This window comes from Cydia splendana, chromosome Z (assembly GCF_910591565.1).
Source record: "Cydia splendana chromosome Z, ilCydSple1.2, whole genome shotgun sequence".
Classification (NCBI taxonomy): domain Eukaryota; kingdom Metazoa; phylum Arthropoda; class Insecta; order Lepidoptera; family Tortricidae; genus Cydia; species Cydia splendana.
In genome coordinates, this window is record NC_085987.1 from 7,739,256 (window position 1) to 7,754,131 (window position 14,876).

At 37.0% G+C, this 14,876-nt stretch overlaps 1 protein-coding gene across 5 annotated transcripts in view; it reads right to left on the minus strand.

Annotated features, from left to right (window-relative positions):
• LOC134804196 (hormone receptor 4) overlaps positions 1–14,876 on the minus strand; it is a 59,781-nt gene that overhangs the window by 19,785 nt on the left and 25,120 nt on the right. For 2 of the 5 annotated variants that reach the window (XM_063777146.1, XM_063777147.1), the window contains exons 2-3: positions 9,788–10,009; positions 725–829 (exon numbers count right to left, since the gene is read on the minus strand). In XM_063777146.1, the coding sequence (XP_063633216.1) occupies positions 725–829; positions 9,788–9,803 (121 nt within the window). In that variant the 5' untranslated portion in view covers positions 9,804–10,009. Of the gene's footprint in view, positions 1–724; positions 830–1,198; positions 1,397–9,787; positions 10,010–14,876 lie in introns of those variants that run through there. The other 3 variants (XM_063777143.1, XM_063777144.1, XM_063777145.1) reach the window with 3 other exon arrangements.

Genomic DNA, 14,876 nt, shown 5'->3' on the forward strand with positions numbered 1-14,876 from the left:
TTTGTCTATTATTTAATTTAAATTGTGTCTAGTTAAGAGCCAGTTAGAATGACAATGAAATTACACGTAGAACGAAGTCGAAAGTGATAGCTGTTCGTGAGCTGAGTTTTGATGTGCTTAAAGCCTTATACGAAACGGCGTATAGTGCCCACAGATGCTAAGGTACGTTGCCTTTTCTGATCGGGCGTCGCATCGGGCGTTACACGGCTCTCGTGGAATAACAATAGTTGACCTTAGTTCGCTTCGACTTTTAAACCTTCGGCGCGAGTATCTCGTGCAGTCTCAGGCACAAACAATGTATTTCCTCCAATGCGATTTTTACTACGTGTTACCGTGTTACTCTTAAGGGCCACTTGCACCATTCCACTAACCCAGGGGTAACCGGTTAAACCTGGAGTTACCATGGTTACCAGTACAATTTGACACTGGGTAAACAATTTAACCCCCGGGTTAGTGGGATGGTGCAAGTGGCACTTAGTATAATAAACGCATCTCCGGACCGGAAATTATGACTGTCCAACGTACTTATTAATTATTAATATACGGCTATGCAATGCGTCCAAACTCATCTAAGAAGGTGCTCTCTTCCTTAATCCGTTAGAAATGCAAACAAACACAAATGTGAATAGAAAGGAGTACTTTAGTCATCAGCCAATTAAATTCCTACGAGGGAAAAATAACTGTCTAAATATGAGTACCTACTACGATTATAATTATTACTTACCATCGCTACTACATCGGGAGTCAACTTTCCGCCTCTTTAGTTTTAGGTCTTGGAAGAGACTCATGTTGTCAAGGTCACACGGGCCGCGGCTGAGTGTCATTATTCCTGTAGACAAGTCAGAAGATCAACGTTAGTTACAATGTCAACAAACCAATACTCGCCGAAATACACAAATTAACCTGATTTTTTTTCAGAGGAAGGCATCTAGTAAAAAAGAACACAGTACCTAATAAATAAAACGGGCAAAACTTTTATTTCTGTCTCTGTAGAAAACGTTTGCCGACATCACTACAAAACTTCTCAATTGTCATTTTTAGAAAATAGTTCTGAGGTTCGGTGGAAATGCCAAAACCTTTTCATGAAATTTCATACGTAGATAACTACGCCGTTTAATACTCTCTGCGGTCTAATTGCCATAAGGCAATTAGACCGCAGAGATATTTTCTGTGAATGACCGCTATTGGAAATACTTACGACGATTCGGAGTCGGGACAAATCTGCTAATGTAAAAGGGTCCCGACACTTTCGGGTAAACATCAGGCATCATTTCGGTACCGAACTAATTGAGAAAGTTTATGTATTAAATCCGTGACATTTGATGTTGACAGTCAGCCTCTCCTCACAGTGTTTCAGTCGGACTACAGGCCGAACAAGCCGGACCCCATATTTTATTCAAGATCGTTTACTGTTACGCGTCTGACGTCGCCAATTTTTATGGCTTTGATAACGCGAGGAATTTGCAGAGTATTGTGTTGTTGCGTGGATAGAATGACATTTCATATACTCAGCACATTTTATAAACTAAACAAAATGGATTAATTATAAATTATGATTGTTTCGGGAATATCGTTGCATTGGTAAACCCTTTTCCGATATCTCCGGAATTAAAGTAATGACCTATTACATCCATATAATACTGAGCATTGTAATACATTAACGATTATTTTTTTTTTTTCATTAAGGCCCAGAATAATTATAGACATCACAACAAAACTTAAGCACTCTCTAAATAAACAGAAGTAGTTTGCCTCGCAAATTCAGATTCAACATCCTCAAAAAGTAATATTGGCCCCGTCTACATAACGTCTAGTCTGTGTTAAGTCACGAACGTCATAATCATAACGCGAAAATTCGACGTAAGTTAAGTCGTCCGTTAATCGGTTACCTGTTGCGTACGTGTGATTATAAATAGGTATGGAATTGGATAACACGCGATCAGTAGCCGCGTGTGCGTCACTTGCCCGAGAGTTTACGTGATAATGACCGATACCGAACCGATCTGAGTTCACTGTCTAACCCTAAACTGCTATTCTTAGGCTAGATTAGTTCTGAATTCGTGGGTTATAAGGATATCGGGACGTAGCAATATGGTATGGTAAGGGGGCTCGAAACGCCTTACTGTAATAAAATAATTTCATCAAACGGCTCGACTTAAAGGGGGAACTTAGATGTTCCCAACTTGGCAGACTTAGCTTAATTAAGATATTGGGTTTGAAATGGAGAAAATAAGATAAACTCATTTGATAATGTAAACAATTTTGAAATAGCGAATTGGTAACGAGAAAAATAACAATGAAATTATACAAAACTATGAAAGATAAATTAAGAAATTTTCTAAAAAAGAGTCTATAGGTAGGTACTTACAAGTATAGGTACAAAGGTAAAAAAACTAAAGATTCACAGCCTTGACTATTTTTGAGCGATTTTACAGCTGATCTATAAATAAAGCACTTATTTAACGACACAGGTCATTTAACTCAGAAATAAAAATGTTTTCGCGTTAGGACGTTCACTCGTATTGCCTGACGTGATCTAGTCTATATTGTAAATTAAATTTTTATTCTATTTTTTCTTTGTTTTGATACATTTTGATACAAATGGGTACTATTTATATATCTACAGTTTAGAGCAACATAAACGGATTACTTTCTATGAATTTTTGAGCGATCAGATGGAACTAAATAATTGTTTGTGGCTGAACATAGATACCTACTTACTAATTTTAGATTCCGTGGTACTTTTTATGATTTAATAAGCTCCATGTTATATTTAAAAAATATATTTATATTATTAGAAACATTGCGTAAAATAAAGCTTCATTTATATTTATCATTTAATATTCGACCGACCTGAAAATAAAATGACCTTCCTTGGTGAGTTAACGGGGTGGAAATACGTCATTACTTCATTAGGTACCTATTTTATTTATAGCCCGCCAATGCACTCTTACTCCTCATTTGCGTACACAATTGTAATAAACGTGATACGTTCTTTATTATCGACGTAAAATGCCTTATCAAGATATACAATAGGCGACAAAAGTTTCTCATTTATTGACCATGCCTAACCTTAATGATGAAGGAACCATTCAATTTTAGCTACCGTATACTGTACGGTTACCATCAGTTTGTCACTGACATAAACGCCGTCGAGAACGTAATTTACTTTCTATACATCTCGCTCGCACTCGCATATTAGTGCAAACGGGACGTATAGAAAGTAAATTACGTTCTCGACGGCGTTTATGTCAGTGAGAAACTGATGGTAACCGTACTGTTGTAACTTGTAGTGTAGTATGGCCAAACGTAGTAAATTTACGAGCGCGTGGTTTATAGGCAATTGATAAGAAATACATTCAGTGCCAACGTCATCCGATTTTTCTATTATAAAAGCAATTTCCGGTATGTATGACTCATCTTGACGTCGAAATCAAATTTTAGAAAATAATTCGCAATGCATTATTTCTAGATGTTAGCTGAGAGACGTCAATGTTAGTTAATAACAACGTCACTGCGCTTTTGACTATAAAATATCGAAAGAGTGAGACTTCTTAAAGCTATAATAAGTAGGTGACAATGTTACACGTCAATATGTTTGTAGAGTCGGACCAAGCTAACTCTGCAGAACATTGGCAATGACAAAGTGTAGCAATGTCAGATTTCTATAAAATTATGTTTATAATGACACTACTGCACTTTGTTCTATGCAAGTCAATGCAAAGTTAGCTTAGATGGACCTTAATTGGTGTAATATTGTAGCAAATTTTTTTTTTGTGTTTTGTTTCAGTGAGCCACACTCTAATGTTCAATTCACAATTACACAAACGCAGGTGGATCATTTGCAAATTTATTGTACCTTTGTCTAATTTTTTCTTAACATTCTCAGTTTCGTAACGAAAATTAACCATACAAAAATGCAAATTTCGTAACCAAACAGAGAAAATTAAGAAAAGATGAGATTAAGTTTTCATAATTTTCTCAGTTTCGTTACGAATGTTAGCTATAAAAATTTGCATTTTTGTATGGTTAATTTTCGTTACGAAACTGAGAATGTTAAGAAAAAATTAGACGAAGGTACAAAAAAATTGCAAATGACCCAGGTTCCAAAAAAACGAGCCGAATGTCAAAGACCTTGATATTGGAGTCGACAAGCAATAAACAATTCGCAAGCGCCAGCAGACAACATTTTCGCAATAGTTTATTTGATCCAAGTCCGCGGTTATTTTTAGGTTGATTGCACAAACTTTTATATCAACGGCCCCGTCTTATTGTTAGTCGGACTCTCAACAGTGTAGGTAGTATAGGTACTTACATTTGTTTTATTTTACTTGCTTAGTTAATCATTATTAATGAATGCTAGTTACTGCTCGCGGCTACGTCTACGTTTTACTCCTCCTCTCCTCATTTTACCCGTTACGGCATAATATATGGGATAAAAATTATTCTATTATGTTAGTATTAATACTTAACCTTCTTAAGGTTCTTAAACTGTAACCCGTCATACATAAAACTTAGCAAACCTCTGTTAAATTTCTCTTTCTAAGAAACACAAATGTTCAAAATGACAGTTAGGGGTGAACGATTATCAACGGCTTGTTACATTTGACAAACGTTCATATTCATAAACGCCATTAATCTGTGTGCCCTTCCAAGCCGTTCGTCCGATTTTGCGTGATTGGATACTAGAGTTAGCCCAAGAAAAGTCTGCTACGATTTTGACAGCTCGCGCAGGCCCGTGTTATTTTAAACTTCATACTTCTATGAAATTATGACGTATAAATAACACTTGCACTACATGTGCTATCAAAATCGTTGCAGACTTATCTTGGTCTTACTCTACATTAACACCTAAAATATTTATAATGTAAAAATCTGTTTGTTGTGAATCTCTAGCAGCTGTCTGTAGTAGGTCAGTTTGTTTGTTTGTGGGAACCAGCGGCAAATGCGTCATCTTCGGAGGAACTAGGTACTTCGCTTATTTAAGGCACTACTGGCATAAATACGGAATTAGAAGCCACTTTTAGTAACAAACAATATACTTGTACGACGGTACGTTTCTATGAGAAAGTCACATATTTAATCAAGCTTTCATATTGAGCAGTTGTGACCGTCTTAGTAGTTTGGTTGTCGTCAAATATGATAACTACAATGATATGCCAGAATTTTGAATGTTGGCCGGCGTTGAATGAATTTGGCTCTTGTTAAATTGAAACGGATCAAAGGACAAAGGAAGCCCGAAGGTGAAACTCAGGCGTGAGGCGAGTTCGTGCGGAAGCGGCTACCGCGAGCAGGGCCGCTGCCCACTTCATGTTTACAAAGTTTTCATTAAAACCATATAAACTTTTAACTTTGACAACTAGATAATAGTTGAACCGCTGGTTAGGTCAAATCGTCTAATTGTAGATCGCGATAATTGCACCTTTCATAATAGTACCTATTTTTACTGACTGAATCCAAAACTCACGGCTCTTTGAAATTCTCGTACTATAATATTTCATTAATATATAGCAAATTTTAATGCTGTAGTCTAGCTCCCTATTATTAATGTTTGCACTAATCTAGCCTAGCTTGAGGGTTCCGTTTCAGTGTAAAAGTCAGAGCCTTGTGAACGACTGGTGGTTATAAAGCAGCTACTACTCTTAATTTAAAATGAAAGTTGTGTTCTAGTAACAAAACATTGTTTGGCAGTCAAAGTACAGCTTGGCAAAAAAGAGTAGAAATTAAAAAGTGGCAACACTGTAGTGTCGTCCCTTTCAAACCAATTTATAAGAAAACGAGACGACACTACAGTGTTGCCACTTTTGAATTTCTACTCTTTTTTGCCAAGCTGTAATCCATTATAGGCACAAGCATATCCCACTTCAGTCAGACTTAAACTAGAACAGCTTAAAACTGTTCGTAATATTGAGCCCATTCATGTACTTAATAATGATGTTGTAGGTAATATCATTTCTTTAAAATGGTGATTATTGTATCTCTGACGAGTTATGCTAGATTTGCTATAGTCACATAAGTCAATGAAGGATTTAAAGTTACGTAATTACAATATCGTAGCGATTAGTAAAAATATATAATTATACAAAAATATACCCTACCTACTAGCAACATAGTTCTAACCCCTAATCATAAATTTTAATCTCAAAATTTAACCGGCAACTATCACGAACGACCGTATTTTTTTTGTCTGACATTTAAGCTCAACATGTTACTGATGATCTTGAGCGCATCAAAACACTTTAAAATAAGTTCTACTCGCCAAGTGACAAGGTTAAACAAAATACTCGTTGTGTTGCATCATCAAATAAAAATTTTAATGTGACTTACAGCTATCAGGAAGTGCAGCTTCCGACCGCTGCGGGGCGCCGAAGGTAATATGTAGAACTTATTATTGTTTTTTACCTTCATCTAGTACCAAAGTAGGTACCTGTTAAAACTGTAATTGGTAAAGGCCAGAGAACATGCCAAGTTTTGAACCAGTTTGCTTCCGCTATGCGCTTAAAATTTTGACAAAGTATTGATTCAACTATTAAGGTATTTGGGATTATTAATAACATTGTGATTTGTGATATTTAAACTTCAAGAGACTGACTGTTAGGCTGTTGCCTAAATACCAATAGCATTTAGGTACATGATAGAGAGGTTTAGTCAAGTTACGTTTTGGTTATATATCGCGGATTATTTGTTAGACATTGGTTCTTCGCATTTAGGATATCGTACAAGGGTACAGATTTGCATCGCATATACCGGTCGGTGTAGGAAGTAAATTCGGTTCCGGACAATGTCAGTGTCGCGCCGAGGTCGCTTAACCCGCGGCCATCTTTTCAATGCCTCTAGACTTTAAATTAATTGCTATCGTAAGGAACACTAAATAAAAACTCAGAAGTGCTACACTGGTAAGAATAATAAACTAATAAACTAACTTAGTTTTGTTTATTAGGTTACCACTTATTTTTTAGTTAAAATCATTGTAACTGTTTTAGTTACTGCACCAAATCCGGTCTAAAATGTAGTAGGATAGATAAAGTTTAGTACAGTACTATTCCATATAAATAAACATTATTCCAGTCAAAATAACCCCAGATATCTCCAAGTCTTAAATCTACAGCCTTGAATTAAACATTATACATGCATAAGTAGCTTAGTCTAAGCTCTATTTTATGTGAGATTGGTCCTAACAGTGTACGATATGAATATGTGTGCGTTATGTTACGCGGGCTCGAGCCCCAACACACGCTCCGTGGTCGTGCAGCCTTCCGCGCCGCGCCGCCTTGACATTTCCCTTCCACATTCACGCGCTGAAACGTTCCATTTTTTAAGCACTTCCGATCTAAACACTTCCTCAATTTTGTTTTGATCTTGACTGGCTTGTGTTGAATCGTATTTTTGTTGATGCTTTACATATTTTGCTAATTTCAATGTCATATCGAGTCAGTGCAAAAATAAATTATAATAATTATAAGAAAATGCAATTTAACTGCATAACTAATAAAGTAATAACTATAAAACTTATGAAAATATATAAATGGAATCCATAATCCACAGAAAACAAGTTATCTATAAAACTATTATTATACCTAATATATATAAAGTGTAAGTACTTAATAGTACATTACGATACAAGTGCGAAAAATAGGATATTCGCAAAGAGTGGCGATAAATTATAACACGACCGAAGAGAGTGTTTTAATTCGACACGAGGCGAGTTGCGAATTACCTAACCGCACATATATCGTACAACGTTTTACAGTACATATGGCCCTTTATGTTTTCGACACAGTTGCGTAATGTGCTAATTATCGCACTAGTGCGGTAAAGTAGCACCAAATGTACTGTAAAACATATTACTCGGGTAGTCGAGAGTCCCTTTTTGATATAAAAACGATCCAAATCCAAAGATTTTATAATATAAAATAAATAATCCATACAAAAGAAGAAGCTGCCTAACACATACAAATAAGTTAATTAATTCCTTTACATAAGACGTCAGCGGTTGATGAAAAATACACGCATTGTTGGTCGAATGCCTATTAGAGCATAAAGTCATGACCGCGGCTCTAGGTACTCAAAATGGCGAACAATGTATTTTCTAATAGCCCGGCCAACACGCCTATTATCATTTAAACTCAACAGCCGACACCGGTATCCTCCCACTACAATACATTGAAAGGAAGCAGTGACATTCAGTACCTTATTCGCTTTCACTATTGGAAAGTGAGCGTAAAAAACGTATTTCGGCAACGCCAAAATGGCGGACGGTCGTCGACCTCATCGAGTCATAGACCATAGACAAAGGGGTGGCCATATTGTAGCGAAAGTAAAAGTGTTGTCGGTCATAGAGTAACGGTTACGCAGTCACGATCACGATCCACGAGACGATTCGGGAATGTCACGGTTACCGCTCGAGGAGCTATCTTTTGTTTTGCAATGGAGAACGGTTTGCCCCAATCTGTTTTAGAACAGAGAGCAATTTATTGTTTTTGCACAATCCTGGATTGCGAAAATCATGTTTTGCGGATACAGAAGTGATCATAAGACTAGTTTACACCAAGTACATTACAGGACATTTGTACACAAAAACACGGCTCTTCAAACCTTTTATTTCAGAAAAATGATTTAAATATACTGGGTGATCCCGGGGCTATATTCAGTAATAGCAAAAAGTAATAAATATGATTTTGTCTTGTGCCATTGTGAATATGGGAAACCTTTTGCGAACAAAAAAGACAAAACATAAATCTCTGATTGTAGGTAATATATGTACAGATTTTTTAAATACAAAATATGTACATATAAATAAATTATGCAATGTTTTTTGTCGTGTTATAAACATATATCAAAATAAACGGGTCTTTTTACCTACAGTGCTTCGAAAGCTAGTTTGTTTTTCCCGTTCCTGCACCAAAACCTCTCCATCTCTCTCCACCAGTCGGTGTTCGCCTGTTTTAAGGCACAAGTTAACTTTTAAAGATCGAATCCATCTTTAAATTTTACTGTCCCATTCGGCCCAATATTATTTTTATAATTGTTCAACATTTTAAGGAATTATAAAAAAAGCTAATCAAGGAATAACTATAAAGTAAAAAAAAACTGAACACCCATAACAAAACACTAAAAAAAGAGGGCAAAAAAGGTACAAAAGTTATGATTGTAAATTTTGAGTTTAGCTGTTTATACTATACCTATTGTTTATTTTTCGTGTTTATTAAATTAATGATTACTAATGTTACTTATTCATGATGTTGTGTGAAGAAGTACATAGTAATGTCTGCAATATTACTTTTGTTGTAGAATCGATACAGTTAAAATATGAACTCATCAATCTCATCATAACAACGCGAGGAAATCGCAATGTTTGTGCAATGTAACAAACTAAAATCTGTGTCAAGTCTTGGAAATGAAACAAGTGACTAATGTGTAATGTGATAGTCCTTCAGGTATATTCTATATAGCTAAACGTACTTTTTATATACAGATATAAATATATAGCGTCTTTAATTTCGGTTTGGAACTTTCAATGAAAGCGTACGAGGGTACGAGTAGAACTGCATGGAGTTCGTAGCACTGCGCGTAGCAGGCGCTACGAAACTACGAACTGCATCTATGTTGGTTGCATCGTTATTTAAATCTATACTTCCTATGTTTTATTTACTTTATATTTTATATGAGATTATAGTACTGAAATGTATATTTAAAAAATGTTACAAATTCGCATTGCATTTTACAAATATGCCTTAAAAATGTCGCAAAATAAAATACAGAAAATGTGTGAAAATGCAATATTTACCCATTGTAGAAGTCATGTTGTGCAGTTGGTGCGTGTGCGCGGAGGCGGCGCGCGCCTCGTCCGGCCCCAGCTTGCGCGCTAGGGCTCCGCGAGCATCTCTCGAACCAGCTCTGAATACACCGATCACCTTTTTAATTTACGTCTCCGAAAATTTTTGGACACACCAACTCTCAGCATAGTTTTTCAATAAGCACTGGGTTCAGCATTCGGTCGGCGCACTTCCTGTGGAGCAAACGCGAGGGTAGCCGGTGGTCCGAGCTCGCGCTCCCCGAACCTCTCGATTCGGCAAAGTCACGATAACGACTGCGCGCGAATGTCGTCATGTCGAAATTCGAAACACTTTCACCTAAATATTCCGCCTCCGTTTCGGACGCGGGCGTCGCTCTCGACGCGCACGCACACACCGCCGGCGCCGTCAGCCCTCAATTACGTACGCTGTAAAAATTGCGTCAGTGTTTTTCGTAGTCGACATTACGCTCGACGAGTACGCCGCCGAAATATAGTCATCTCTCTCTGGTACTTATTCACCGTTACTATAAAAGTTTTTGTTTCACTTTTTTATCTGATAGCGCACACACGCGCGCGAGTGCGGATTTCGATAGCGAGGTCGTTGAACTGCCGAAAAAGATTTCTTTGGTATTAAAAAGTTGGTGGTAAGTGTTCAGTGTTAGGATGGGTCGTTTGCAGTTGGCATATGGTGATGCCGGTGCGCGGGCGCGGCGTGTGTGGCCGAGGCGCGGAACTAGGTCAGCTGCGCCGGAGTGCGCGCGCCGCTCCCGACGCCATCCATCCGGATGATGCTCATAACTTCATTAACATCCACTTTTGTTTCTCTGTTCCATTTAATTAACTTAAAACGTTACATTTACAAAAATATAAACATGTATGGACCAGTGGCGTTAAAACGCTGATATTCCAAAGATACGATTATATGAGCAGATAGAATCTCTTTCGTAATACGGCCTTGTCGGTACTGTTTACAACTCGAAGTACCCGCAATGCAATAAAATCAATACAAGTTGTTATTTTAATGATCGAACGTACGCAATGGCCGCGTTGATTCAACGCTGGGCCGAGCTAGCTGAACATCATGACAACAACATAACCTAGTTGAGCGGCCGTCGGTTTTTGTCTGAAAGGTTAGGCGGGCCGATGACACACTTCGGTGTTGGATTACATTAAAACTGAGTTCATTCGCATCGACCGCGATTGTGGTTGCCTATCCACGAATCTGAACAATGACATTTTAATCGTTACTGTTATTTGAATCGCGTTTGATGATTGAAAATGATATGCGTGAATCAAATTAGATACCTAAATTCAATAAATTTCCGTGCACCAGTACCTACTAGCTAGTTGTGAAAAGGTTTGTTGAACTATGTAAATAGATAAGTACAAAGATACCCACACCCGCTGCAGCCGCTTGCGCGTCATTCGTCATGTTTTTCCGACAAAACGGGTCAATGGAAATTTAAATATGGTATTAACTATTAATAAGACTGACATCTTCGGCCGGTGACCGCTGCGTGCCGCCAGTCAGGTATCGCGGTAAAATTAGCGTGCGCCCATCGAAACTGGGTTAACTATTCTGCTTCGCTGGTTAAAAATGAAGCATGGCTCGTTGGACTGCCGGTGAGTTACGCTCTTCTATGCCTGCACGGATGTTCCTATACAAACAGGCCACTCGAAACATTGACGCAACAACATGTACTATCCGTGGAACGGGAGAAAGCGACGCATAACCCATTTAGTATCGAAAAACAGGAAGCACCGTCGTTTGACAGTGTATCATGTTCAATGAACATTGTTCATTTCTCAAGAAATATGGCCCCACTGAATGAGGCATACAAAATCTGCAAAGATGGGTTTTTATTTTTTGTTAAATATACGTATATGTATAAACATTATTTTCCTGGTTTTAATATTTAAATGCATAACCTAATTATGATTTATAGAGAGATATGTAAAATAGAATGCTTAAAAATGTTCGAGAGGTGCGGTGATGCGGTCATGTTGGTGTTCGCAAATACGTATTAGGGAAGGTCTGTGAGAAAAATGACATGAAATGTTATTATCTAATATAAACAGAAATAAATATATTACACGACAAGTTCTATGTAAACAAGTTTCGCAATGTTATAAGGGGAATTTTTTTGGTTCTCATTTGTTATCAGTTTAGTATTGGGTCATATCGATCACAGTGTGATATCGACTGTTGGATTCACACGGCCCGCCGTGCAGACTGATCTATTCGCGTTGAATGACCTGCCTTTTGGATAGCGCTAATCTCGCAATCTATCAACACGGTTGGCTAATTATGACAAACATATTGCCTGACTATAGCGATAAACATGAGAACACATTAAAACATTTCATTAAAATGTGGTATATCTCTACTTAAAATGAGTTCAATTTATTTAACTTTAACATTATTATTATTTTCATTTAGGCAGTAACTTCACACTACATACATGCGTCTTAGTATCGTCTGGATTATACTAAAAAAACGAATATTTTTTGTTCATACTCATGATTTTGAGTAGAAATAATATAAGTTTTTTTTTATAACTATACTATAATACTATATTGACAAGACGCATTCATCTAGATATAAAGTTAGACTCAACACCACAGACTTAAATATACCATAGATGACGCAAATGCATCTACTTCGCGTGTCCGAACCCGGACCAAGCGTCGAGGTTGGCCGTCGCTATTGACATTCCACGCGCGCCAGTTGTGGCAACCGGTAGTCCGTAAAAAATTAAAAAATGCCTCGTTGCGTGGTAATTAACTGCAACAGCCCAAAATTTGCAAGCACCCAAGGGCAAGGACATATTTCCTATCACAGGTAAGTAATTTTAAAATGATATTATGCGTAAATTCATTTTAAATCGATTTTTTAAGTATTCCAGTGGGCGCAGCACGGTTCCATTTTTATCGTCTATCACTATGCGCGTCCCTTTCGCACTTACGTACTTGTTAGAACGTGACAGGCATGGTGACAAGGGATAAAAACGCGACCGTGCTAAGCCGCCAGGTTGTGATTCCAATAATATACCTAAGTAACTATAGATGATTGATAACACATTTATTACGTTAAATAAAACAATTCTAAGCTTATTAGAAAATAGGTTAACGTTACAAAACTATATTTACATTTCATTGCGCGTTTGCTTTGAGCGTTTGATCTGACGTTGTGAGTTAAGAGACGATGAATATCGGACTAGCGATACTGTCGCGCATCGCTTCGACTTCGTGGTACAGGCCGTTTATCATTCGTCTGTCAAATTTAGCGAGTAGTGTTGTTTGTTCTACCGATCGCTACTAATAAACGATTTTAATCGATATCGGACAGATGAATGATATTAACTATTATAATTTTTTTTTGTAGTTATTGATAAAAAAAAAATCCTCTCCTAATTTTACACGACACCTTTAAAAACGAGGGTAATTTAAACATATACGATTACATGTTTATACGTTTAGTATGTTTATAAATTTCTATTGTGTTAAAAAAACTTTCATTATTTTTGTTTTCCACATGATCCAGTCATAAATTTTGAAAATACCAGTTTCATTGAAGGGAAAAGTTGGGACGAAGATCATTCGTCTGTTTTTAACATTCGTCTGTCTTTATCATTCGTCTGTCAGAAAATCGATGTCATTCATGACAATCGATTTGTGATTTTTGGCGTGGTTCGCGGGGGAGCGGGGAGTGAGCGAGCGAGACCGCAGATATAAAATCTATGAGTATGAGCAAGACAGTTGAATCGTAACGGGGCAGAGGGGCATTGGTGTCTTTGAAGCGGTTAGGATTTCCCATCACTAAATTGCGGCTGTGACGTCACAGTAGGTGGTAAAAAGTCGGCACGCTTGGTTTCAATACAAATCGTGATATTTGCTTCATCTATGGTATATTTAAGTCTGTGATCAACACCCAATTTGTAAGTGTATACAAATTAACTACAGAGTACGGAAACATGAGGTATAATTTCTCGTCTTTCCTTTCACAGGCACCGCAAAAAAAGTTATAAATTAACTTAATAAAATCAATTAATCCACTAGCTAAACCAATTAACAATCGTCCTTAATAGGAAAACAAGATTCGTACTTGTAATAAATGTGCATCAAGAAAAGGAAAACACGAAATCGAAATAAGTAATTAATTACATCATCAACTTCTTTTAATTTTAGTACCCATTTCAAATTTCAGTTCTACATGAAAATTCGAAAAGTAATTTGTTTGCTAATCTAAATTTACCAGTTATTATTGGAGTACGCTGGTGAACCGCGCGAACACTGACCTATAACCCACTTAGATGTTGGCTCAGTTGGGGTTCGAAACAATTGAAAATTGCTACGTGATTTAGGCCTGATAGCCACGTTAGGGCTTACCTATGACGTCATCGCTAACGCGAAACACCTGACCGATAAACTGAATATTATTGTGATGTTTCCGCAAAGGCCAGTGCCTGGTGACAATTGAAAATTCGTCGAGTTGCACGATAACGAGGTGAACGACCTGACGCAAGTAAACAGCTTGACAATGCGATTCCAAATAATGAGTCTACTCAGTCTACCTACCTATATTGTAATTACACTTACATTTTAACTGCTTACTCTCCATTTAATACATTATATTTAAATTTCTTCGATTCAATACCGTGCAAATTTTACTTTGCAGTTATTTACTTGAGTAATGTCGCTAATGTTAACACTTTGCACTTTTAGCAGGCAAATTTATCGCTGGTTGGCTGAATAATACCGCACTCGTATTGTTACGTAATTATCCGAACATATGTATATTTTCTTGTTGAAGTTTTATAAATTCAGCACCATGCAATAAACAGTAAGTACAATAAACTATGCATACATAAAAATCAGTACTACTAGTCTGTTGTTACTGAAATTAGTGCAGAACAAAAGAAGGAATGAATTAATACATTATACATACATTGTTACGTATTTCTTCCACGTATATACCAAAATATTTTCTATCATTGATGTGGTTTATATTTACTTACTTATAACATCACTATTAGCTTCTGCCTGCGTCTTTGTCTGCGTGGAATGATGATGATTAATA